Raw genomic sequence first — 27,941 nt, 5'->3', positions numbered from 1 at the left:
GGGCGCTTCTCGCCGCCCGGCGGCTCAGGCGGGGCCATGGCCGCGGGCGGGCGGGCGGCCGAGCCGCCGGCAGAGCTCAGCCACTACGTGGTGGCGCGGCCCATCTACAGCGAGCCGGGCTTCCAGGAGGAGAACGAGCGGCGGCCGCCGCTGCCGCCCACGCTCCGCGAGCGGGCGCAGGCGGCCTGCAGGTGGGTCCGGGCGCGGGGCGGCGGGAGGGGACCCGGGGGCGCCGGGGGACGCGCGGTCCCGGCGCCCACGAACTTCACCCGCCGAGGGATGGAGTGGCCCGAACAACGCCAGACTCGTCGGTGGACCCATCCCTGCTCCTCAGCATATCGAAGCCGCCGGCAGGGTGCTTCCTTCAGGGACCGCACTTTTGGCACCAGTACGTGCCCCGTCCCTGTCTGGAAGACACGACAGTGTCAGTCTCTGTCAAGGGATGACTGATGTGCATCAGCTCAGCTCAACTTTCTGTCAGCTTGGGAGTCTCGGGGTTCTTGGGGCTCTCCAATTGCAGCCCCATGGTGTGTGTTCATTACTTGTTATTCTCGCAGATGTTCTAGAAAAAGGGCCTTTCAAATTGCCAAGTCCTTTCTGCCCATCCTGGAGTGGCTGCCCAACTACCGGGCGAAAGAGTGGCTGATCAGCGACATCATCTCGGGAGTCAGCACCGGCCTCGTCGCCACCCTTCAAGGTAAAGCCAGGCACGCCGGCGCCCCACTCTCCAGGACCTTCCTATGAGGGAGCTGGCTCAACACAGGGACGTTATGCAGATGGAATTACAAATCTGGGGCTTGTTATTTAATACTAGATATTAGGTATTATTTTGCAATAAATAATTAATTTATTCCTTTTCCTCTGCTTGGCTAGAAGATTTAAATTTCATTTCAGATGCTATCAAGATGTATTTAACTTTTCTTCCAAGCGTTTTACTCAAAGAGTATCCATTCTAATATTTAAAATTTTAATTACATTGCGATGAATCAGATAGGTTGTGTGATCTTATTTCTTTCTTGGTTATCTAAGTCTATAGTTCTCCTGCAGCTGCCTACAAAAATCTGGTTATTGCCCTAAAATAATGCAACTTTGATACCTACTCCTTTAAAATTCACCTTGTAAGGTTGTTCAGATATCTACAGAAGACAACCCTTAAGGATGTGGTGGCATATTCGCATTTAAAAAAAAATTTAAACTTGATGGATTTTCATGGTACATGGCTTGCAATATTTTTTTCTTACTGCCTTATTGCATTTATTAGTAAAGCATTCAGCAGATGAACATATAAGGAAGTGGCAGAAATAAGCAGAAATTAATTAAAATAAGCTACTTAAGGAAGACTCGAAGGGCTGAACTATCCAGCCTGAGACAGCATCCATCAAAAACAAGACTAGCTATAACTCTGACACATCCACTACATTAATTTCTTTCATCGCAATAGAGTTCTTACACTATTTTCACAATTTTTGAGGACTGAGGCAGGCAAAGCTAGCTGTATCAACCCCACGCTTTACCTCAATGAAAATTCAGCGTTTGCAGAAGGGGGCAGAGATTTACATCGGAAACAAAGCAGTTTACGCATTCCCAATTAGCCACAAGTACTCCCTCTTGTCTGTTCCCTTGGAGCATGCTAGGAAAGCACAGACTGGCAGAAAAGAAGCATTACAAACTTCTGCTTCAGACAGGGGGTGACCTGAGGAATAAAACAAGTGATTTTTTTCCCGAAGAAATTCCCAAAGAGAGTGTCAGAACTGGAAGATCTTTGCTGAAGGTAGTGGCACACTTACAGGATTCCCCTGCCTTTTTAAAATGAACTGGGCTAGATGGACTTTTCATATGACTTATAACAGTTATTATGCTCTGATTGTAATCTCCTCATTTATTTTTTTCAGTGGCTTGATTTTCTGTCAAATAGAATCCATTTGAAAAACCAATTTCTGAAATATACTGTCTGATATCCCACCTATGTATTAAAAAAAAACCCAAAAAAACAGAAAAAAGGAAAAAAAACCAAATTAGTGCAAATCTAAACCTAGCTATAATTAAAAAAAATATAATAGTTCTGACATTTTAAAACATGCATTATAGGGAAAATCGGCCAAAATATTTGCCGAAAAAGAGGCTTCTGGGATCTTGACGTCCCTGAAGTCCTTAACTCCCAACAGCTGTGTGTGTTGCTTCCAGCCCTCCCACCAGTCATAGTAGTATGACCAGGACTTCAGTTGTTTGAACTATTACAGGTTTTTGCAGCATCTTTGAAGGAGAATACTATACTCTGCAGTGGGAGCTAACTAGTGGGATATGGTACTGAAGGCAACTTTTTTTTATTATTCTTTGCTGGATTTGACAGCTTGCACAGGTATACAAAGGAAGAAGAACCAAAACTCTCAAATTTGTGTGACTTACTTTTGGTAGTTCAGTTTATAAGCTGGTACTGGAAGAAGAAGTAGCCTAATTTTCGCAGGGCCTGAACACACTGAAGCATATTTGTAGTGCAATAATTCAAAGCCTGTGCTTGAAATTTCTGTCTGTAACTAGAGCACTTCATATATCCCCCCCCTTATCTCTCAAGAGGCAGACCTTTCACTCTTGCAACAATGTTCCCCACTTAAACTTCCCATCTGAGCCTCTATATTGTACTACCTGTGTGAATATAGGAACAACTTTCAGTATTTAGTCATCGAACTACCAGTGTGGGATATACAGTCATTTACAGTCATTGATACTCACCTATGTGCCTGCAACTGATTTACAGACAAAACACATTCTTAAATTGCATCTGGACAAAAGGAGTAAATCTTTCTGAAAGTCTATTCTAGAAAAGACAGGAGTTTTCTGAGAGATTTTAAATCTGATATTTTGATGATCTATCATTTCAGGTTTGGCATATGCTTTGCTGGTTGCAGTCCCTGTTGGATATGGTCTCTATTCTGCTTTTTTTCCCATCCTGACATACTTTTTCCTGGGAACATCAAGGCACATCTCAGTTGGTAACTGCGTGTGTTCAAGTTACAGTGAATTATCTATTACAAAATGTTAATCCTTACTGTGGACATTCATATTTCATAAAATATAACTACTTTCTGAACCAAATTGGCTATGCTGAACATTAATATTGGTGGATCTAGGGAAATTAAGGCTTATTTGTTCTCTATACAGGCAATTGTGCATAATAACTAACTTCAGTTGTGCCCCTGCTTTTTGCTTGAATTTGTGCTGAAGTTTAAATCTTGTCTTTGGCTACACTCTGTGCAAGAAATGACAAGATCGAGGCCTCAGTAGGCAGTATGAATGACAGACATATTGTCTATCAGCTAAAGCTCAAGATGGCTAAAACAGAGCTCTTTTAGTCTTCTCTACATGCCTTACTTGCTGCATCCTTTTTGATTACTGTGGACAGTATCTTCTTCTTTCCTGTCGCGGAGACCCAGAACCTGTGTGTGCACTCCAGCCTCGCTCTAGGTCCTCACATCAAGGCTATGGGTAAACCTTGTTGATTCTTTCTGAATACTTTTAAATATAAGGTTTGTTTCCTATTAGTTCTCACATTTTAAATTCTTGTTACAGCTTGATCACTGAAGTTCCTTTCTCTTCATTCCAACAAAATCTAGTCTTTCGTCGTCGTTCGTTTCTACTAAGAATAGATTGTTTCCACCCCCCAGAGCTTTGGCATGGTATTACGCTTTTTCATCGGTTTTCTTCTCTGCTGCTTCAAATGCCTCTGTATGTTTTCTCAACTTTGTTAGCCTTTTTCTACCCTATCAGCTCACATTTGCTATCCAGATCTAAGTTGTTATGTCTATTTATGGTGGCATTCCTACTTTCTAGATTATCAAGCACTCCTTTTTTTTATGCTATTCCCAATACTCTTATTCATGAAGTGTCCTCTAAGGTATCTGTAAAATTAACTTATCCTTCTTTAAGACGTTTTGAGATATTTTCCTTTCCTGCAAAATTTTAATAAATAATTGCAACAAATATGATTACTTTTACATTGTGTGTTGCTGACACAATGATCACTCCCTCTATATCTTGCCCAATGTATAGTTTCAGTCATCTTTAGCCAATGTAATAGCACACAGCTGCCAAAAGATGTGGTCCCACCACCACCATCATGTTGGGATCCCTGATCATGTAGCTATGTGGCACTCTGGATCAGCTGAAAACTATGACAAAACCAAACAAACAAACCAACCCAAAAACCCAAGCAAACAAACAAACCCCAAAACTCAAATAAATGTTGCTTTCACCTGGATTGGTGATCTGCTTTTTCTCATTGTGGTGCTGATACAAGGGAGATGGTTGGAACATGTTGAACATGTTGCCCCTTTTTGCCTTGGTACAGCCCTAAATTGGCTCAAGCAAAGCATGAAACTGCACCTGTACCTGTATGAGCAATGCAACTTAATTAAGAAAAGAGTTGTATCTTTGTGTCATGTATGCAGTGCTGCAGCTCTGGGCCCCCTAATACTACTAATGTAGCCCAATTAAAATATTACATGGTTTTTCTGATTTAGAGTTTCTTGCCTAGTCTGATAAAAGCTTCTTTTCAATGTATATTAAACTTTAGTGTGTTTTGTTTGTCATTACAGGTCCATTCCCTGTAGTCAGTTTGATGGTGGGATCTGTTGTATTGAGCATGGCCCCTGATGAGAATTTTCTCATAGAAGGCATTAATGCTACAGGGACTAATGCTACGGGGACACTGATAGACACTGAATCCAGAGATGCACAGAGAGTAATGATTGCTAGTACTCTCACATTCCTGGTTGGAATTTTACAGGTAAAATAGTTGACTTGAAGATACAAGGTTGACAGTGCTTTAATTTTAATGGGAAAACCTATGGCAGGAAAATACCTACTAGGACAGTCAGACATTTTCCTGTAGTAAAACACAAAAATGGAGTAAAGTTATCTCAAACTCTGAAGAGCTTTTGGGGGATTATTATTCTTATCCTGGGCATCTGTGACAGCCTGACTGGGAGCACAGAGAACAGAATAGCCCTGTGATTGCAGACCAGAAGAACTAAGTGCAATGGTGCATTTCCTGGACCTTCCTTTCACACCTTTCTTCAGGTCTCTTTTAGTTCCTTGGATGGATGATACTAAGCTACACTAGGCTGAAATGGGGGAATATAGTCCTAAGACTCTGTATCAACAAAGAGAAAAGACAAAGCATAAGAAATCCCCAAATAAAAATGTACCTTTTTGTTGTTCAACAAACTGTTATTCTTCATGATTTTTCCAGGTAATATTTGGAGTCCTTCAGATTGGTTTCATTGTGAGGTACCTTGCAGATCCACTCGTTGGAGGATTCACAACTGCAGCTGCTTTTCAAGTGCTTGTGTCACAATTGAAAATAGTCCTGAACGTTTCAACTAAAAATTATAATGGTGTCCTTTCCATAATATATGTAAGTATGCCCTTCTAATCTGTTTTGGTTTTATGACAGATTTTTTATATTATTGCTTATCTTCTGCTTCCATTTCACACAGGAATGCTTCATATATATATGGTAAGTACAGGGCATTCATTTAGTTCTCACTCTCATGAAGATCTGCAGCTGTTCATTTATAGGTGTGAGGCTCTAAGTAGCTGCTTTCAGGGTTCCCCAGACAGAAAGTCTTATTGCCACCTTTTTCGGGCAGAGCAGTTTTTCACATAAAGTTTAAATGTAATTATCCAGCAAAACAGTTCTTCACTTCTGGAGACTACTTTTTGTCCCACCCCTTGCTTTCTGGCTTACTGTGAAGGATATTTCATCATTTCTTAACACTGTCAGGTCATCTTCCAAAGCTGGCCAGTCCCAAGCAGGCCATTCTGGTGGAGGGCATTGTTCTCCATTCCACTGTGTAGCCATGCTTGTGAATACCCAAAGAAGGATGTGGACTCCCACTCTTGGGCCAGGTACCTGCTGGTTAGCAAATGTGAGCTTAAATGTTGCTATCATAGCCCCATTTGTTGATCTTACAGAATATGATCAAAGGGAGAAATGTCTTGGCTGCATTACAGAAATACTGAATTCCTAGAGGTGTTACCTTACAGAATAGTATCCTTTCCCAGGAAAATTATTGAGTTTGTCACTGACTTCAGCATGAAACTAATCAGGTTAACACTATTTTAGATCTTCCATAGGGCTTCATATTAGAATAGCAGGTTCTAAAAGAGGCTGTTCTAGGAAAAGAAATGTATTTAGAGATTTTACATGCCAGTTCTGGCAACCAGACTAACAAAAATACATCAGACATCTAGATTAGCAATAATAGGATGAATATAACTACAAGCAGCAAGGTAAAATTTAGAAAAAAATCATGTGGATTATTTGGGGGGAAAAAAGTATTATGTTATGGGCCTTTTCAGAATTAATGAAAACTTGTTCCCTCAGAAAAAGGAAAATTAGGTGCAACAAAGTACTGTCTAATATACCCTAGAGCAGACCTGGCAGGGTGATGGTCTTGTTAATCCAGCAGTTTTTTCCATCTCTTTTTTATGTTTATTGAATGGGCACTACCTTTAGTAGAACACATTTTTTAAAAGGAATTACATGGTTCTTCCAGCTCCTGCAAACCTGAGTGGAGTGCTGACTTTTTAGGTTAAAGTTCATAGCTTCTGTGTTCTTATAAGTGAGCCAAGTCAGTGTGTTTGCAGATGCATGTAGAGCAGAGAAATTGTGATTTCTGGTCTGCTCAACCAGTGACTGACTGTGTCAGCTTCAGCAAATTTTGGACTTGCTTCAAAAGTGGTGTTTAACAAACTGCAGCACTAAACATCCAACATTAGCAGAATCCACGGCCCAAAGTTATGAAGTTACTGTTTCCCTGTGAAGTGGGGCAGTGCAAGAGATGGTCAGTAAGAATTTGGGGTCCATGGTAAACAGTACAACGAGCAAGAAGTGGCTTCAGTCAACCAAAGGAGGGCATCTGATCTAGTGTTTCAGGAAGGCTGCTTCTTTAGCTTATAAAACATAGCTGATTAAACACTTAGATGTTTTATTTCAAAACCGGAGTCTTTTCAGAAGGATGCTGCTGCTGCAAACCTCCCCTTTCTTTAAACCAACAGCTCAGTACTGAGGTAGCTAACCTGGATGCAAGAAGTCTGTTCCTAACCCCTTTTCTACCAGATCATTCTGTTACAGCTGCTTTACTATGCATGGAATAATTACATTTTCTTGAAGACAGCAGGCAAGTGAGAACTACCCTGATGCTTAGGAGGAGGACAGAGGAGTATTTGTGGGTTTTCTGTAATCATCCCTTCTTGTTTTCTCTGTACACTTACTTGCAATAGACAATAGGACCAAACGAGGGCATAGCAAGGATAGAGAAGGCAGCTGCCTATTGGAGCCCAGTTGTGAGAGTGCTCACAACTCAGTCTGGGACTGAACTCTGCTGGGAGGGTTAACATACTGTAAAGTGAGGTTTAGTGACATTTTTTGAAGTGTAGGATTCTTCACAGCCTGGTAGGACCTATGTGTTCATATTCATTCTCTGTATGTCAGCAACGGAAATAGGAAACGTAATCCACAGACCACATGTACTGTGGCATGTAGTGAACCAGAGTTTTGCCCATGGATCTGGTAGCTCTCTTTTGATTAGAAAAATGAGGATCTCCCTGCTATTAATCAAAGTGAAGAAGCTGTAGATCTTCCCCTCCTTGCTCCCATACAGGTAGAGGTAAATTACAGGTAGGGAGTTAACTCTTCTTACTTAGTATTAATCGCCTAAAAATCAGGAAGCAGAAGCCCCCTATGTGGACAATTCTTGCAGTTATGCTTTTTCTGTTAAATTCCCCATTAAATTCATTTACTGATTCTGTAGCACCTTGACAATACATTACCCTCAGGCTTTTCCAAGCCTGAACAAAGAAGTTACTTGGCCTTCTCCAAAACCTCATGAATCTGGATCATCTCATGAGTATTTTCACATTCTTCAAGTGGACATGGGCATGTTTTACATTGTAATTTTTATTTTTCAGACTCTTATTGAAACATTTGAAAAAATTAGTACCACCAACATTGCAGATCTTATTGCTGGACTTCTCACCATTTTTGTCTGCATGGTAGTTAAAGAACTGAATGATCGGTTCAAACACAAGATACCAATACCTATACCAATAGAAGTTATTGTGGTAAGCAAAGGGGCATTATCTGAAAACAGATAAAATAGATGGGTCTAGCTACAGGAAGATGAGAAACCTTTTTAAGTTTTAAAACTCTTGTTTTATTTTATTGCAGACAATAGTAGCCACTGGCATTTCATATGCTGCCGACTTGGAAAAAAAATACAATGCAGGCATTGTTAAGAGCATTCCAAGAGGGTGAGTGTCTTTGTTTTCTGGGAAATAGGTATTCTTTTAATTGGCTAAAAATGACAGTGCTAAGAGAAAAGACATGAAAGAAACATTGAGAGCTGTAACCTGAGTTTGGAACTCAGATCTGAAGATTTCCTGAGTTTTACTTCTACCTCTGTCAATTATACCACCTAAATATAGTGCATAGCTTTCCTTCTTCTGTAAAACGAGCTTGGGAATGTCTGTGTGATTCATTAAGTTCATCTGATAATTAATTGCTTCATGCTCATGAAGTGACTATGTGACTATGGAAAATGTCAAAAAAATAAGGAATTGCATAGATTTAGTTTCTGTAGACCTAACTTATCCCACTGTGGTTCATATTCATGCCACTACTGTTATCCCAATCAATCTTGTCACTTCCACAGTCATAGGAGCAAGGATGCTGAGTATTACACTGGTAGAGACTTCTACTTGAAAGATTCAGAGCACTTCACAGTAGTAACCTTCACATTCCATTTGGTATTCGGGGCTTGATTAATTAAAGTTTGTGGAAACACAGTAGGGGATAAAATGTTTTTGAGATCTTCTGAAGAAATACGTTAATAGTATGAAGTGTCATTAACATATTTATGTAATTCATCATACTATTCAATACATTCTTTATTCAGTGCTTCAAAAAATGTAGTTTTTCACTTTGCTATCATAAGGCCAAATCTCAGTCATGCTGAGAACAATGGGAGCTTTGTTGCTGACTAATAGCACCAGGATTTGGGCTATGGTGAGCTAGATAAGCATGTTCTGTATGTCAATGGCCTGTTTCCACCTTTTTATTAACTTGAAACATTACACTTCATATTATAAGCAACCTGTATGCCTCCACCTCAAACTCCTTGACAATTCTAGTAAGAACAGAATTTAATCAAAATTGGTAACACTAATATATTTTTTAAATGTTAGATTTTTGCCTCCTGAACCTCCAAATGTCAGCCTGTTTTCCCAGATGATAGCAGCCTCCTTTTCCATTGCTATTGTTGCTTATGCTATTGCCGTATCTGTGGGAAAAGTATATGCAACCAAGTATGACTATGCTATTGATGGAAACCAGGTATGTATAACAAAAAAAATTTATAAACATAGTGAATGTAAGTTCTGTTTCATGTTGACTTATGTAGCCAAATGAAAGAAACACCATTCACACATGTTTTTCAGACGAGGGCTGAAGTCTGACAGGAGAAATTCTTTCAACTATTGAAAAAAAAAATTAGCTGGAATGGCCACACAGAGATGAGCCAGATGTGCTCTATCTTCAGTATGGGCTTCTCATTCTAATTCCTTCCTTCTGTGTTGCTTTAGTGACTTCAGTAGCTCTGAAAGGGTAAGCACTGTACAGGGGAATTTTCTGCTGATGTCAAGTTGACATGGCCAGCTTTAGCAAGCTACTTTTCATTTCCTCTTGTAAGGCATATTTTGAGGTGTGTTGCTGGGGAAGGGAAAGGCAATGTCAAGCTAAGAAGTTGCTTTGGACAGCCTTATTTAGGCTTAGTTTACATGCAGGATTTGTATCAGTTGAACTTTTCAGTTATTAAATTATTGTACTTCTCAGCATGACACCAGTTACATCACTATAAATATAATTGTAACCTAATAGATCAGTCCTGCAGTTTCACAAAACTTAATGCTTACCAGCATGTGAACATCCTTGAGTAACTGTCTGCAATAAATGGCTGAACTGCTTTAAGCATTGGTTTCTAAGGACACATAGCTAGAATGTGACATGAGCTGTGCAGTCACCAGCTCTTACAGGATTCCTGCACTTGTTCAATGTTCACTGGGGGTTTTGTGGCTTGTCCATGGGCGTGGAAGAAAAATGTCAGAAAGCTTCGTTGTCCTACATCTATGGTAATTTTTAATTTTATCCTTTGAGCATATTAGAAAATGCACTCACTACATAAATAGATAAGCTGAGTACTTTGTCTAATGAGTCCTTTATTTTAGTACTAATGGATTACATAAAGTTTGATTTTGGAAACACTGTTTTGCAGTCCATAAGAAAATGATGCTTCTGTTCGTCAGTTTACAATCCACGAAGTTCATATCTGGTAACGCTTTGTCTTAAAGTTGCCCAAAAATAAATCTGAAACAATAATACATGATCTTGGAAGTGCTGTTTATGCTGTTCTGTTGTTGAATATGTTCTGCCAGCACTGGTGTGCTTTAACAATACTGTTAAATATTGTAGTAGAAGAATCAGTCTATAAAAGCAAATTGCCTTCCTTTCAATACTATGAATTTTACATATAGCAAAGTTTAAATGCAGCCTCCAATGATGGGCAAATAGTTTACTTGATCAGGAGAAATTAAAATAACATCATAAAAGCAGGTAGTAAAATAATTATGAAGGATAAAAGCAAGTAGTAAAATAATTATGAAGGATGAGTCAATATTATTATCTGCCAGTGTTTATATTGTCTTCACAGATTCATAGATTAATAAGACCTAAGAACACTAGGAACTATACTTCCAACATTTTCTCACAAATCACAACTGTTACACAGGAATGGGCATGAATCATGTAGGTCTGTTCTGTTAAAGAATATGACTTCAAAATCCTACTCTTTTAGATGAAGCTTAATGAAAAACTTGCAGGAAATTTAATTTTGGAGAAAAGAAGGGATTCAAATCTTAAATTATATTTTTAGAAGTTTGCAGTGAGGAAAAAGCTCCTGCGCCTGTGTCATCTTGGTGAAAACAATGTTTCTGTCAATTATATGGGGTTGGTTGCAGGCAGGTCCCAAATTCCTTATTTCCCAGCAGATGAATGGCCCAGATCTCAGGACATAAAGCTCCCATGGTCCTTGGCATTTACGCACAACAATGAGCATCAATAGGCACCAGCATCTCTGACTCTGGGGCTAATATATGAGAATTCTGTTTGGGACTCAGTGTGAGTTCATTGGGATGTTTAGAGTGAAAAACTTCTGGCTCAAGAAACTAGAAGTTTTCAGTGAAATTGTGTTTTCTTGCAAAGTTCCTTATTAATTCTACTAATAACACAATGCTTTGTATTAGTTAAAGGCTTGTCTAAACTCAGCCTTTTGGTACTGATCAAAATAATTTGTTTAGCTGATGATACCTAGGAGTTAAATTTATACTACTATGATTTCTTGATGGAATTATACAAGTGTAATTCTTAGAAATGTTAGGAAAATTGATGGAAATAAGCTTTAAACACCTTTATACTCAGATAAATATGTCCATGTCAGGGGGAGTATACCAACTTCTTTGTATTGGTTTTCAAACAGAGCACTGTTTTGTGCACTGTCACAGAAGGAATTTGTGTTAACATTTAATAGCTATTACTAGTTCATACTCTTCTCAATATTATTATGCTAGCTACTTTATCAACTACTGCAGAAACTATTGTTATTCTCCATTGCAGAACTATCTTCAGACATCTGTATTTACAGCATCATCCAATTATCTTTCAGGAATTTATTGCCTTTGGGTTAAGCAACATTTTTTCAGGTGCCTTTTCTTGTTTTGTTGCAACTACTGCTCTTTCACGGACTGCAGTCCAAGAAAGTACCGGTGGAAAGACTCAGGTAATAACCTCTTCTTACTAGTACTTACTAGTACAGGTAAATTTAATTTTGGATAGTGCACAGATTTCACAGAGGGATGAAAATAGTCCTAAAATTACTGTGTTGCTGGCACATGGAAAGGCACAGGTATCTTAGCTAGCAGCTCGTGCTCTGGTAGTGAATCATTTTTGTAGCTCTGCCAGAAGAGGGCCATCAAGTTTTACACGAGTTACCTTAGAGGTCAGAAATCCCGCAACTCTAGTTTCCCCAGAATTTCATTCCCACTTAAAGGACTGAGTTTGTCACAGTAGGAATTCAGAATGAGGGAGGAAATCTCTCTCAGCTGGCTATGCTATATTGAAGCTCCCATGTGCTGGCCTGAGCAGCGCTGCCATTTGCCATTCACCATCAGCCCATGTGCCATCTTTCTCATGTTGAGTAAGCTATTTTGTTTAACGATACTACAGTTTTGCATTTTTTAACATTGGAGAACTACAGTTTATCCAGCAACCTCTTTTCCAGCTGACACACAGATTGCTCCATTCATCTATCTGTGTAACGTAACCTCTCCAAGAGCTACTACCTTGCATGTAGTTGTTTAAACTACCTGCTTGATTGAATTCCCTATATTTAGCTGAAGTGTGTATAATGATTGCCCACATATGCCTAAACACAATGACATTTTGGAGGGTCTTCTTGTTCCTAAATAAATGAATGTGCAACTACTTGTACCTTTGTCTTTGTAATCCTAGAAAGATACGGTAGAGTCTTAATAAGTTCATTTCCTATAAACACTCTATTCTCTGCAGGTTGCTGGTATAATCTCAGCTGGGATTGTTTTGATTTCTATTGTTGCCCTGGGGAAATTGCTAGAGCCCTTACAAAAGGTACTGTACTCTTCCTCTGCAGCACAGCCACATCAGATGCAAATGCTCAACTATGATGGGCAAGATTAATATCCCTCTATAAACTATGGTGACTGATTACAGACAAGGCTGTGGTTTATAGTGTGTAATGTTGAGCACTATCTTAATATGCACCTTTGATTCTGAATACCACTTTTTCATCATTTTTCTTCACAGTCTGTGTTGGCAGCTGTAGTCATAGCTAACTTGAAAGGGATGTTCATGCAAGTGTTTGATGTTCCGCGTCTGTGGAGACAGAATAAAGTGGATGCTGTAAGTGGCCTAATTTTTTCTTTTCTCCAGGAGTTTTTTTTCCTGGTTCTGGTTTGCTTGGTTTGGTTTGGTTTGGTTTTGTGGGGATTTTGGGTTTTTTTTTTAGCTTTTTAATGCTATCAAGTTTCCTCTAACTACCACATAAACAGGATTTTGTAGAGTTAACGTCAGAAAACTTTTATGTGCGTCCTTGAAATGCAAGTGCCATGAAGTCAGTTAAAAATTCCCCATTTTAGGGTTTGACATAGTATTCTGCTATCTTCTTTATTCTCTATACCCCAAGTAAGGGTGCCAATCAGGGTATTTGTGTGCAGTGATGACACAGCAATCTTGTGTTGATATGGCTTGAAAAGCAGAATAAAGATGCCCAGTTGCCACCTTTACCATTCTGATTTTATCTTTTGCACAGTTTGAGTCAAAAAAGCTGACCTTTCCTTAATTCATGTACATATATTGTTACCACATTAGCATCCTATTTGCCTGCATAATCTCAGGTAGCCCTCAGAAAATATGTTTTCTTCTTGTAGCAAGACTAATCCAAGCTAGAATATGGATTCATTTGGCATGCTAAGGGATGTATGAACAGACTTTTCTTATGAACCACTATAACTATATCTCAGGGTACTTGCTCACATTTCCCACTGTGTTTTCCATGGAATAGACCTTCACCGTGGCTGTTAGGGCAGGAAAAGATTGCATGGAAGACATTTTCTCCATGCAGTCCTTACTGTGGTTAGATGTTACAGGTAGTGTCATTGGGCAGTACCTGCCTTGGACAGATCTGAGGTATTTTAGTCAATCATTTACTAGTTTATAGGCAAAAGATCCCCCTGACTTCAGTGAGAAGTGCGAACACTCAGCTTTTTGAGAGACTGAGTCTACTGCGTGTTCTGCCTGGGCAGTGACGTAGGAAGGAACTGAGGAGTGCACTTCAGCTGTTCTGCCTGAATATTCAGTGGAGGCTTTAGAGAGTGCCATCAACCTGTTAATATGAAACACCTCTGTTTGCAACAGTTCTGATTCTTAGATATCACTGAGTAATCCCCTCCCCTCTCTATATATCTGCAGGTGGGGCATCTTACAGTATTTTACATACTGGTAAAATAAATTCTTCCCAATTTCTAAAGAAAGATTAACAAATATTGCCACCATTAGAAAGAAGTAAATGCAATGGTTAACTGCATCGCCTTTAATTTCACCAAAGTAACTGGATCCTTGAAAAATGTTGTTATGTTAAAGAAACCCCTTATTTCCTAAAAAGCTAACCATGCCTAATAAGATAGTGATGGATAGAAACATCTTGAAGGAAGAGGAAGACTTCTGTATGGAAGTCAGCTAATTGCCAGTGTGCTGCAATCATCTCCAAAATTAAATTCTTCTGCTACTCATGTTGTCTGGTCTACTGAATCTTTAGTGTGACCAGGAGTCATATGTTATAATTAAGAGACTTCACATTTGTTATTTCCTTTCCAGATGATCTGGGTTTTTACTTGTATAGCATCCATCGTTCTGGGACTTGATTTGGGATTACTTGCTGGCCTTTTGTTTGGATTGCTGACAGTTGTGCTGAGAGTTCAGTTGTAAGTAACACAAGATCAGAAGTAATTCTTAGTGTTATATTTTGAAAAAGGAATACAATATGCTGAAAAGCAAGATGATTTGTGGCAGAAAATCTGCTTGGGTTTACAAAAATGTTGAAATTAAAAACATCTGTTTTTTTAGAAAAAGCACTCTTTGCGTGCTATCATTTAATTAAACTGATAAAAGAGAAGCTGCATTATTTTATCAGTATTTATTTCATATCATGTTGGCCACTCTGGTGGTACTTAGCCATATGTTATCTATGTAGCCACATAGCTGAGTTCTGGAAAGGGATAGGAACATTCCAGATAAAATATAAACAGATGTATGGCTTCTGTAATTAACTGATCACTATAGTAACTCTTAGCAGGTAATAGTACTACAGTATGTTGCACATGCCAATAACTTTTTCACTTGGTGCTTATGCAAGGTTGTATGCCTGTAAAAAAAGAACAAGAGAAAGCATGAGAATAAGAAAAAGTTTTGTGCTTATGGCTGAGTTGTTTCTGCTTAAAGAATGTATAGTAGTAGAATGCTGAGAAAAGGTAGATTTGAAGTACCTTATTTGATCATCTTGTTACTTTTCATTGATCTTTTGTCTGAAAATACAACATAACTCCTTACCTTCAGCCTGAAGTCCACAGATATGGTTACTAGCATTACCAGAGGATAGTGGCACTGTCAGCAAATGCATAAAAGTAAAGCCTTGCAGAAGTTGTTACACAGTAGTAGATTATAAAAAATGGAATTTGAAGAGCCTCAAAAAAACATTCCCAAATTCAATTCAGATATATGTAATCAAAATATAAAAGGGAGATGAGGCTTTACAAACTTCAATTTACTTCAACTGTTAAATTTATACTGGAGACTGCAAAATATTTTGGTTTTAATATTGACTGAAATAAAAATTAAAAAGGTTGGACAAAAAGATTTACATAACCTGAAAAGAATGTAAATGTATTGTTTCAGTTGATATGAATTGAAAAAAATGATCAGTTTTTTCCAGAGTAAAAAAATTGTGTGGGTTGTTTTTTCTTTTTTTAATTTAAACCAAATTAATCTGCTTTTGAAATATTTTTCTGGTTCGGGAAACAAACTGAACAAGTTATCCACTCAGCTCTAAATCAAAATGGTGCAGGAAGTAGGGGGAGACTAAAGTACCTTGTCTTTAAAAGGCCCATTCACTACAGTAACACAAAATAGATCCAACACTTTTGCAATGAGTCTGTTAGTTTGGCATTAGAAAACAAACTATGAGAGTCTAAGACAATCTGTATGCAGCAATCCCTTCACTTCTGTGAGTGCCCGTGTATGACGTTTATCTCCAATATCTTTTCTTTTTGTCTCTGTTAGTCCTTCATGGGGAGGCTTTGGAAACATTCCTGGCACAGACATCTACAAGAAGGTCAAGGACTACAAAAATGTAAGTCATTGCTGAGTTGTTTCCCTTCAGTCCATAAGTCAGTGTAAGAAAAAGTTGTGCTTTGCATATTGTGGACTTGAATTTGGAAGTGGAGTCCTTGAAGATAACAAGTTTCAGCATTAAATTTTCATCTTGATCCAGATGGTTGGTCCATATCGTTTCTGGGGCTGTAAGCTTCTGAAAACTGAATCCGCTAAATTATCTGCAAATATACGCAATTTTTGTGAATTAGATATGTAGTTGAATTGTTGAAATAGTTAAACTGCTTGTTATTAGTCAAAATATAGTTGTTGCTGCTAAACCTTATATTCTTTGGCAACAGGTTATAGAACCAGAAGGCGTGAAGATTCTCAAGTTTGCAAGTCCAATTTTTTATGCTAACATTGATGGACTGAAAAGCAGCCTCAAATCCACAGTAAGTGATATGTGATGAGTTTGGAAGCCTCTTAACTCACCCTGAGATTTCCTCAAAATTATATCTATGGTAAGTTAAATAATTTTGGTTCTTTTTCTGTAGGTGGGATTTGATGCAGTCAAGGTATATAATAAGAGACTCAAAGCACTGAGGAAAATACAAAAGCTAATCAAGAAGGGAAAATTAAAAGCTACTAAGGTAAACCCTTTTTTTTCTTTTGATTCTTTCTCAAAGGATTACTGTTGCAGCTTATTACTTTAGCCTTAATTATTAATTTCTCTGTACCAATCTTTAAAATAAAGATGAAAAGTGTGACTTATTACTATAGTAGGAAGTCTATGACCTGCAGGAGACTTGGCAGAGCAGTGTGCCTACTGCCAAAGACCCCACAGATTCAGGCAGCTGTGACAGTCATAGTGTTAGCAGGAATGGAAGCAAGAGATACCCTGATGTTACCTCTACCCCTCACCACCTCAGATTGTCTCTGTGCAGTGAAGGTGCTGGCTCTTGAATGTGTCCATGTGAGCTGTATCAGTTGGCTGGTAGACTTAGCCTTCTACATCCTCTTCAGAGAAAGTGGCATATGTTTCTCGAGTATGGATTGTGCATTTCAATAATTAAATGCTTACAGAAGTGGACAGCTGTGGGCAGTACAGTAAATCTCCAGAACTGGAATTTAGATATGGGTTTTCTCAGTGAAGGATGCAGTATTTCCTGTATATATTTCAATTTGTGTTGCAGTTAAATGCTCAGTTTATGTGACATTCCAGCTTTTGACCTGGTAATTTTACCACAGAATCATATATAGTAAATCTAATTCAAAGCTGAAAATACTGGTCTCAAATATCTCCTAGAAATGAAGCTATTGAGGGAGGGAATCACTCTGAGGTACTTATTTTTCTGGATAATGGCCTATTTGCAGGAAGATGCTCTTTCAATAAATAAAAGGAAAGGAAGTAATTATGTGCTCTACCTTGTTTTTCTTTAAATTATTATATGTCATGCAACAGGAGACAGACAGGTTCTTTTAGGGATTCTTGCAGAATGGTGATGACACTGAATTATAGTTACAATTATATCTTTATTTTTCTTAACAGAATTTTGTGACTAGTATAGCACAGAATTAAAGATTGGAATGGCACAGGATTTCTATAAACAGGATTAATGTAGTACAATTTATAAGTAGCGTAATATAGAATTTATAATACAACTTAAATTACAGTCTCTAATCACCTAGACCCTAACTTAACTTAGGGTTTCTCCGCAGATCAGGTCAGATGGTCTGATGCATCAATGTAACAATCATAATCTAGACTTCAAAATTACATACAGGAAGATGAGTCACCAATACTCAGAGAAAACAGAAAACAGTGGAGGTGTCCCTGACCACTGGGGGGGGGGGTGTCACAGGTCTCACTCTCCAGCAGCAGTTTTGCTCCGAATTTCCCACTTAAGACTTGTTATAGACAGCGCTCTGTGCACTGTTACACTTCCTTGTTCTGTGATGGGGTCATCAAGAACAACCAGGTGTCTGGGACCTGCAAGGCTGGTAAGGAAGGGAGTAATGAGTCTGGTGCCCAGGAATCTTGAGGACAGTAGGGAGGGGAAGAAGAAATCTGTTTGGTTTGTCTGCTTCATTTACAGGACTTCAAGGCGTGAGAATAAGGGAAAAGGGAACAAATACATGACCTGCTCAGCCATAGAGAATGGCTTCCTGTCTTATAAAATGGCATTAGTTATGCTAACCACATTACCAGAATTGGGAGCAGGGGGTGCTGGTCACAAGTATCTGTCCTGTTCATTCTTGAAACAGAAGGTATCACAGGGAAGTATTTTCTGTAACTCCAAAACTTTCTCCATGATTAAATTCTATATTCCATGTATATTATCTGCACATTAGAATGGCATCATCAGTGAACCTGGTATTCATAATGAAGCTTTTGAGACTGATGAGGATCCTGAAGACAACCAAGATCTTCAAGTTCCCACCAAAGAAGTAGAGATCCAGGTGGACTGGAATTCAGAACTGCCAGTCAAAGTAAACATCCCCAAGGTGCCCATTCACAGTCTCATTCTTGATTTTGGAGCAGTAACCTTCTTGGATATTGTAGCTGTGAGATCAATAAAAACGGTAAGGGCGTTTTTTTCTGATGTTTCATGAAAATGAAACTAGTCAGTATTATGTAAATCAAGAGCTGTTAGCTGAAGTTAATTTCCGAGTTTTTAAAAGTCTGTTGTTGAAAAATACCTTCAAAATTTATACAGCAAAAGGTAAAATGTTGGTGTGTGTGTATTTTAGGTGGCAAAAAAAATGCATTAAAAAACAATATGAAGGTTGCATAGTCAAGTACTCAAAAATTTTAACTGCAAAATGTGGTCCCCTTACATGCATATGTTATGAAATATTTTGGTTATATATTTTCTTTCCACATGCCTCCTACTTTAATCTGGGCACAGGATGATGCTCACTCAATACAGAGGTAGTAAAAATTTCATCTTACCATCCCTGTTCAGTATTTATCCACTGATTTATTTATTCATTAATAAATTATGAAGGAGGGAAGAATGATTAATTTCTTTGTATTTTCTGTGGCTAGTATCAAGGGCTTCATCAACATTCATTATACTCATCTTCAAACATCACACTACATAATAAGGAGATAATATTCCTGGTTTAGGGAGAGGGAAATGAGGTGCAGAGATTAAGGCCAAGTATTTCCCTTATTTTTTGGCACCGAGTTACAAGCCTGTAGGACCAGATTGTTCAGACTTTAGTATTTTAGGATATTTTGTATGTTCAGATTGCTGCTTTCACTAACTTAATTCTGCAGTTGGGACTGCTTAGCCTATATATAAATCAGATTTTTACCAGGACTCTTGTTTATCAATGAACAGAAAGGAATGGAATTGGTAATCACCTCTGAAAACACTATTCTAAGAGACTTACCTGACACCAGGGAGACAGGAGTAGATTCCAGTCTCCCACCTTTTAACTCAGTGAAATACAGGAGTGGTGTGTGCTTTGCTTTAGCCTTCTGCATAGTTTCAATTCATTTCTGGCTCCTGAGACAAAAGAGATATGGGGTGCATGGATATGACTCTTTCCGTATGTAGCTTCTTCATCCAAGAACAGGTCCATCTGGTGCATGGCATGAGGGAAGAATCTGTGTAAAAAAACCTTCATGTGCCAGCGAATGATGGCATTGTATCACACATACATGGGGGGGAAAAAGCTTGCTCAGGCCCACATGCTCTTGTTTCGAGAGATGATTATTCATATTATGAGAACAGAACGAGGACCTTCATTGGCAGCAACATTTACGTGTGTAAAATGAATAGTTCCACTTACATAGTCAAAGATAGGCCACTTCAGCAACCAGGCACTTAACAACTGGATTGTTAAGTATTGCAAAGTACAGCAGTACCGTATTTACAATGAAGAAACAGAATATACAATTCAGAATGAAGACACTCAGAAAAAAATGAAGTGTGTGTGCCTACACATTCCTTACAGACTTTATTCATTTATGTACTTGTTGTAAACTTTTTCTTTTAGATAATCAAAGAGTTTGAGAGAATTGATGTGAGAGTATACTTTGCTTCATATCAAGGTAAATACCCAAATATTGCTACTATCACTCATGCAAAGAATAAAGTGAAGATAAGAAGGAATCACTAGATGTGTCTGTGGGAGCATTTGTGCTAATAAATATGTGAATTATCATGCTGATAAACATTTTGGACTCTTGTGGGACACAAAGAATGGTGGGGTTTAAAGGAAATACGGAAAGTAAAAGTCAAGCCAAAGCTGTGATGGATGGATTCATTTGGCTGTTTGATTTCTGATTGTTGCAACCATTTTGACATATATTTTTTAAATTACTTCAGATTGTATAAACCTATTACAACTTTCTTTTATTCAGACAACCTTATATCTCAGCTGGAACGGAGTGCCTTCTTTGATGACACTGTCAGAAAAGACATGTTCTTTTTGACTGTCCATGATGCTGTGCTCTACATAAGGAATCAAATGACATACAGTGACAACAAAGATCCTATATTTGAGAAGGTAAGGATATCCTGTAGTACATTTCCCTTCCTTGTATCATCTAGCACTCATTCCTGCAATTTCCATTACAGCATGGCACATTTGAAAACTAGACATAGAACTGTCATGGCTAGGCTTCGCGAACGAAGATTTGGGAAGGGCTCTACCCACTTTTCTTGCAAGCGCGTTGGTGGCTAAAAAGGCCAATACGAGAGAGGCAAGTCCGGTTGCAAAAGACACAGCAGAAAGACTCCTTAGATGGTATATTCTGCAAGGCTCGATTCTTTCTGCGTTGTCTTTTCTCCTCAAGGGTGATCCTGCGTGCTTTCTCAAAAGCGTCAGCAGCGTTATAAATGGTGTGTCTCCAGGCCTCCCGATTAGAGGCCAGAGTGGACCAGTTATGGTGGTCAATATGCCCGAGGCTGAGTTGTTGCTTCAGGGAGTCCTTGTATCTTTTCTTCGGAGCTCCTCTCTTGCGGCAGCCAGTGGCAAGTTCACCGTAAAGCAGGATCTTGGGGAGGCGGTGGTCCTTCATCCTGGAGACGTGCCCTGCCCATCGCAGTTGCGTTCTCAGTAACATGGCCTCAATACTTGTGATTGCTGCCTGTTCGAGAACAGATGTGTTGGTCACATAATCTGACCAGTGGATGTTTAGGATTGTACGGAGGCAGCGTTGATGGAAGCGTTCTAGGAGACGCAGGTGGTGGCAGTAGATGACCCATGATTCGGAACCATATAAAAGAGTAGACAGCACTATGGCTCTGTAAACACTGATCTTGGTACTTTTCTTCAAGTGTTTATTACGCCAGACTCTTTTATGGAGTTTTCCAAAAGCACTATATGCCTTCGCTAACCTATTGTCTATCTCCCCGTCAATCTTACCATCCGAGGAGATGAGGCTGCCTAGGTAATTAAACTGTTGGGCTGATTTGAGTTCTGACTGGCCGATGGTGATGTGGGGATGATGGAAGACTTCCTGAGGTGCAGGCTGATGGAGAACTTCTGTCTTCTTTAAGCTGACTTCCAGCCCAAAGAGCTCAGCAGCATCTGCAAAGCAGGATGTTAAACGCTGCAGAGCTGCTTCTGTGTGGGCAACAAGGGCGGCGTCATCAGCATAAAGCAGCTCCCGGACAAGATGGTTTAAGGTCTTGGTGTGGGCCTTCAGTCGCCTTAGGTTGAATAGGCTTCCATCAGTACGATATCGAATGTAGATACCGTCCTGATCATCAAGGTCTGCCGTGGCCCTTTGGAGCATCATGCTGAAGAAGACTGTGAATAGGGTAGGAGCGAGGTTGTTCCTGGATTTCTCCCTGAGATTGTGTATAGGTATGTGTTAGTAAAGCAGGAAATGTAAGACTTGCCGAAATTGTTGTAACAGGTATGTAGCCTGTGTACCCCTATATGGTTGCGAGCTATGCTGGTGTTGGTTCATGCCTTCAGTAGGGTCACCCATGCCAGACAGGTCAAAACCGTAGGACCAGATACACTACGTTCTTGGGCAGGATGAGCTCGTTAGCCTTCTGGCAGTCATCCTAGGAGAAGGACAACTCTAATCTCAAACCTGGGTAGATGGAGCTCGCTTAGCCCTGTAAGGCCATCCATCTAAGAGAAGGTCACTCTAACCAAACCTACGTCCTGAGGACCTCGCTGCCACCGTCCAAGCTTGCTCGGCCCTGGCAGATGAACCTTAGGATTAAAGGGTGGGTTCACATAGAACTGTAGAACAAAAAAAAAAGTGAGAGTGTAGTAAGTTAGGCAGTTTCTGTAGTACATGAATATTTTTCTAGATCAAAGGAAAGGTCCATCTACTCCAGGAGCTTGTCTGTGAAAAGAACATGAGAAGCAGGATGTATGGAGAACATTTCATCCTAAGACACACTTTCTAGTTTCTGACAACTGGCAGCTTAAGAACTTCCTCAGCTGGAGGGTTGCATTTGTAACATTATATTTAATTGTCACAGATGGAGTTTTCTTCAGTGTGTCTGTCATACTCCTTTTGGAACCTCTTCACACATTTTAGCTTGACACTGTCCTGTGGAGATGGGTTCTCTCCTTTTAAATGTGTTATATGACAAATATTTCTTGTTTGGTTTAAGCCTGCTGGACTTCTGGATTGTTAGCTGCAATGAATTCCCTGCTCCCTTTCCCAATACTATTCATATTTCATAGACCTCTGATCAAAGCTACGATCTCATTCTACTTGGTGTGGATGTGTACAGAAGCTATTCCAAGCTAGTGTTCATTCCTACTGCCCTTTTCTGTGCACTTCCTGGTTGCATTCTGTAGTTTTTTACATAACCAGAAAACTCTGTAGCGTGTAAAGATGTGGGCCCACGTTAGGAAAATGGTCTTATAATGTCCTCCTCTTTTTTCACCACAATTCCTTCCCTTGCAATCACTATTACAGTATTACGAATAAATAGCAATCACAATTAGTATTACTGAGAAATAACTAGGACAGGACTTTATTTTTTATAATTTTTGCATACTACTATTTTATAGTAGAGATCAACATTTTGTGAATGCAGTGTATACAGTCTACACTGTATACACTACAGCAGTTTAGAGATAGATTCTGTTTTTATTATTTTTACAAAGATATAACTAGACATGTGAGCAGAGACAAGACCAAAAGCTCTGCAATTTTTAAGTTCCTCTCAGCAAACTAAATCAACATCTTCATCAAGGAATAGCAAACAACAGTTCTTGTAAGTTGTGGAAGTTATCTTAAGGTACTTCAGAGTAAAAAATCAATTTCAGTGATATGGACAACATGCAACTCATCATGTTTCTCAATTTCTTTCCAAGATTGCACTCATGCAGGAGTCTAAAGAACCCATAGAGTTCACAGAAACAAGCCAGCCTGGTGATGAACTTGATGTTCAGGAAGAGGTACGTATTTTAGAACTGAATGTGTCTATCCCTCTGCCTGTAGCTTTGAGTCATGCTGTGATAGTATGGCCCTTAACTGTTATCTTCTCCATAAATATCCTCTCTGGATACCTGGATGTCAGTGCTGAGTGGAGGAAGTGAAGTTTTTCTTGAGATGGTAGTAGATTACATCTGCATAAGCATCTCATCTCTGCCACTTTAGGGCTACTTTTGCCTTACACAGGCTTATAAATAGATCTAAACACACATTAGGTGCCTAAAAGAAGACTTGATAAGGCTTGAGGCACCAGAGTCCAAAATTACGCTCAACATCCCCCTTTCATTCCTCCTTTTAACACAGCAGACACCTTCTTGCACAATCTGCTTTTTTTTAACCGAAGTTACTTTCTCTGTACTTTCACTGAGTTTTTAGTTAACACATACACAAACGTGTTATTTTCCCAGGTGGTGTATACTCAGAACTAACCATAGCCTGTTTCTCTCCACCTTTTAAAAACCATTTCTCTAGGCTATGCGCAGACTTGCTTCATGAAGATGGACTTCTGGTACTGTCCTGCCTGTGAACTCACAGCAATATTTACGCACCAGTACTATATAAACATTTTCTGCAATGAAACCAATCTTTGCACTGGAAGAAAACCCTGATTGTTTTTCTGAATGATACAGATCTCTATAACTCTCCAAATTTTAGCTAACATTGTCCTGGAAATATTCTGGACAGCAAGCACTTTCCAATATGATACATTTTAATAAAAAAGAAAATCAGAAGATTATTACAGAAGATTTACTGAGTTTTGGGACTAGCCAGGCAGAAGATGCACTACACTTTTATCATTGTGTACAGGATGAAACGCTCCTTTGTGGTCTGCCCAGGAGAGTTGAAGAGACCAAAATCTTTGGATGGCAAGCCTTTTGTTCAGTATTTGTACAATGCCTAGAGAAAGGGCAGGAGTTCTAGCTGGCCAAGGCTTTGAATTGTAGAACATTAGTATGAGAATATGTGCTGTGTCACAATCATTTTTTCCAAGCAATTCCTTAAATTGCTGCAGGTTGTTAGATCACTGAAACAGGTGATAGATGAAACAGTCACATGAAGAGAAAACAGCACTGAACTACTAAAAAATTTTAAATAGGATAAGTTTCAAAAGACACTTGGATATGGGCTCATTAGTTCTGTATTAATCCCATTGTGGCAAATCATGCACTACTACTTATGATCATTCCTAAAATGAAGTACACACAGGTTATTTTGGCTAGGTTACATAACCTTCATCAAGAGGCAGATCATGACATAAATTAAGGGAAACCTTAGTGCCCATGTGCTTAATGGAATCTGTAGAACAAGCTGCTACTGAGTGCAAGCCAGAAAGGCAGAATGTGACCTAGTATAGAGGTTTATGGTTTTTTTAAATGGAATATAGGAGTATTTTTTTGTTTAATGAATAGTTATATTTTTTATATAGCAGATTTTTTTCTTTTAATATTTTACATCAAACTGCTGCTGTTCTTTTACATTTGAATGTCCATAACGCACAAGTGCAATCATTTACAAAAGATAAAGGATTTGACCTGCAAAACCTTAATTCTTACTTTCGGACTATATAAAGTAGATATGCAGGAAATTAATGTTCCTAATTTTCATGAAGAAGAAATGTATTTTGATGTAAAACAGACTGCTACCTTAAATTTTTTAGCACTACATTAATTTTTTTAAAGAGAAGAAAACCCTTCATGGTGAGGAAACCGATAAAAATAACAGTGTAAGAAATGCCCTGCTATAAAATGTCTTTAACAATGTGGGCTAATTAGCTTCAGTATCTTCACATATTTAAGTCTCCTTATTTGATTACATCAGAGAAATTTTCGTACATCACACTGCACAAAGATTTCTGCTGCAGGTTAATGTCAGTGGGAAATCCCAGGTGTAAAGCTAAGCACTAAATAAATTATTCTGTCCTAAGGACCTAAATGAACTCCATCAAAATCAGTGGGGAAAAAATCCTATAAACTTCAGTCAGTAGGGCAGTATCTTACATAGTAGGTAACAGCACCAGACTGACATCTTTATTCTCTTAATTAAGGCAAAAAATTCAGCCTTCACAACAGTCAGTGAAGTTTCTCATTTCACACACAATACAGGCTTGAACTTAGGTGATGTCCAAGCCAGTAAAACGCAGCATTGTATTCATAATGGACATAGGCCATTTGTATGTCAGATGGGCATCTCCACCATCAAGAATGAGGCAAATCAGAGCAATCAGCACCTCTTCAGATGGTACTAATAATTTTTATTTACACTAATGCTTTGGCCCAGGCTGTGATTTGATAATTCATGCTTTTAATGCTACCTGTCCTCCTCCTCTCCCATTTGCCAGCTAGGTGGCACTTCTGCCCACCTTACTGACCTGAAGTTCCTTTTAGACCATGGCCCCAGCTCCTCTAAACTTGACTACAAGGAGCTTTTGCCAGTGCACAAGGCCAGTAACAGAAGGACAAGGCCAGTGATATGTTTCTTAGAAGCTGTATTGCCTTTCTAAAACAGATGTACATTTTATGTAAAAAGTAAAATTTTCTACCAGGGACTGGTAAATGAGCTTTCAGTTAATTGTCATGCAGGACACATACTATGGAAAAGATGGTAAAAAAATGGTAGCAGTGATTTTTTTTTTCTCAAGGGAACATATGCACAGATTCTTACTTGACAGACATGTGGGCTTACATTATTTTTTGAACTTTCTCTATTTCCTGACCGTTCAGGTATTTAAAAAGCAATTAAATATTCAACAGTCTTCCAGTTCCTTTCTAAATATGACATTTCAGCTGTGATTGTGATAAAGTATGATGAAATGCACTTGTCTCTGGCCTGCATAGTTCTTCCAGGCATGGCTGTATCTGTTCTTAATTTAACTGGCACAAAATATTCAGCGTTTTCTGAAAAACAGCATTTCACACAAAGCCTACAGTGGCATAGAAGGGTAAGAGGGTAATACGCCGAATGCATTCAAATCCCTCTTTCAGTAGGTCAGGGAGTATGTGCTTAATTTTCTATGTATCCATCAAAATGAAGGATACCAAAATAATGGATTTTGCAACAAAGCTGAAATTCTCTACAGTTTTGTACTAATTCAAACATCCATAATACAACTAGGTGTGCTTATCTTTTTCCAGTTGGATGAAGAAGCGGTATTTTTGTATGCATTTTGAGTATTACTGTTCTGTCTTTGCATGTCAGGTATTAAATCTGGAGATGTATTTTTAAGTTTCTTTACTCTTTTAAAAAGCTGCATTTGAAAAAGTAATTGTATCCATTAACTAGAAAATAAAGTTGTGCACACTGTAAACATGCTCCTTGCATCTGCATATTTGGGGGTTTCTTGTTTGGTTTTGGGTTAAGTCTTCTTATTAATTCTTATTATGGGGAGATAAAGGATATAATGAAGGGATCAGTGTCACACCTCACTTAGGTCTGAGTTTTGAGGAACGAAGACAAAATGGAAAACCTGTTCTGTTTGCCTTGTGGGAGTAAGACAATAAATGTTAGACTTAAATGGCAGCTTTTAAATGTTGAGGCTATAAAGATAATGAGTGACATTGTCTGCAGGGACACAAGATCCCAATCCAGGAGGCTTCTAGTGAGACAATCACCAATCTGAAGTGCATGGAGTTATCCCTGCTTTAGGGTTGGGGAAGGACTGCTTGAGGCAATTTTCTACTCATAACCTACGATTCAGTTCTATTTATATTTCTTTCTTCAGCGCTATGGAAGCGCTGTCTATAAATATAGACAGAATCCTACCGAGTTACATAGGAATTACAAAACGCCAAGTTTATGGAAATTACGTTAAGTCCTCTCCTGAGCTACTGAGCTCCATTGCTGTGAAGCTTTTGAGTGCTGTGGAGGTTCACCGTTCCATCATTTCTACAGCCCGATTGTCAGGAATCTGCCGTTCCCATGCTAAAACTCAAGGCTGACCATGCGGTGTCAGACCTCTCCAGTGTGCACTACAAACGGGGGCGGGGGGGGCCGCCGTGGATTGTGCACTGAGAGACCCCTCTCATTTTATAATTTCACCTTTCTCCACGAACCCACAGGGTCGCGCCTCCTATTCCCGACTATTCGCGGCACTGCAGGCGCCGCGGCTGCCGAGAGCGGGTCTCAGTGTGAGGCGGCCCCGCCGTGCCAGGCCTCCCGTCGTGACCCCGCCGTGCCAGGCCTCCCGTCGTGACCCCGCCGTCCCATCCCGTCCGTCGCCCGCGCCGTGCCGGGTCCTCCGGCGGCCGCCCCACCCCCGCCGCGGCCGCTTCCGGGCGCGCCCTTCCGCTCCCAGAGCGCCGCGCGCCGCATCATGGACCACAATGGTGAGCGGGGGAGGCGGGGGCCCGGTCGGGCCCGTCCCGCTCGCACCGCGCCCGCCGCCGGACGAGGGGCGGCCACGCGGGTCTGTGGGCTCGGGGGCGGCGCCGGGGCGGCGGCGGGACCGGCCCGGCCGGGCCCCCGCCTCCCCCGCTCACCATTGTGGTCCATGATGCGGCG

The 27,941-nt window shown here is 39.6% G+C and overlaps 2 protein-coding genes across 4 annotated transcripts in view; both read left to right on the top strand.

Annotated features, from left to right (window-relative positions):
* The first annotated feature begins 24 nt into the window (after positions 1 to 24).
* On the top strand, positions 25 to 26,762 carry SLC26A4 (solute carrier family 26 member 4). 2 transcript variants are annotated; one of them, XM_027679316.1, is made up of 21 exons: positions 25 to 191; positions 558 to 697; positions 2,880 to 2,990; positions 3,424 to 3,483; positions 4,593 to 4,783; positions 5,249 to 5,413; positions 7,972 to 8,124; positions 8,231 to 8,313; positions 9,247 to 9,394; positions 11,778 to 11,891; positions 12,680 to 12,757; positions 12,953 to 13,048; positions 14,522 to 14,628; positions 15,983 to 16,052; positions 16,375 to 16,467; positions 16,570 to 16,665; positions 18,368 to 18,598; positions 20,024 to 20,078; positions 20,391 to 20,536; positions 23,324 to 23,407; positions 23,916 to 26,762. In XM_027679316.1, the coding sequence occupies exons 1-21, from the start codon at positions 37 to 39 to the stop codon at positions 23,937 to 23,939; spliced, it is 2,400 nt and encodes a 799-aa protein (XP_027535117.1). In that variant the 5' UTR covers positions 25 to 36; the 3' UTR covers positions 23,940 to 26,762. The 2 variants fall into 2 exon arrangements, with proteins under 2 accessions (XP_027535117.1, XP_027535119.1); XM_027679318.1 differs by lacking the exon at positions 3,424 to 3,483.
* Positions 26,763 to 27,726: 964 nt separating this feature from the next.
* The window catches only part of CBLL1 (Cbl proto-oncogene like 1), a 12,870-nt gene continuing 12,655 nt past the window's right edge, over positions 27,727 to 27,941 (top strand). For both annotated transcript variants that reach the window (XM_027679314.1, XM_027679313.1), the window contains exon 1: positions 27,727 to 27,766. In XM_027679314.1, the coding sequence (XP_027535115.1) occupies positions 27,754 to 27,766 (13 nt within the window). In that variant the 5' untranslated portion in view covers positions 27,727 to 27,753. The remainder of the gene's footprint in view (positions 27,767 to 27,941) is intronic.

Source organism: Neopelma chrysocephalum, unplaced genomic scaffold (assembly GCF_003984885.1).
Source record: "Neopelma chrysocephalum unplaced genomic scaffold, ASM398488v2 Primary Assembly neopelma1_45, whole genome shotgun sequence".
In the NCBI taxonomy this organism is placed as follows: domain Eukaryota; kingdom Metazoa; phylum Chordata; class Aves; order Passeriformes; family Pipridae; genus Neopelma; species Neopelma chrysocephalum.
Note: the sequence above shows the minus strand (reverse complement) of the source record. Positions and strands in the feature narration are given on the sequence as shown.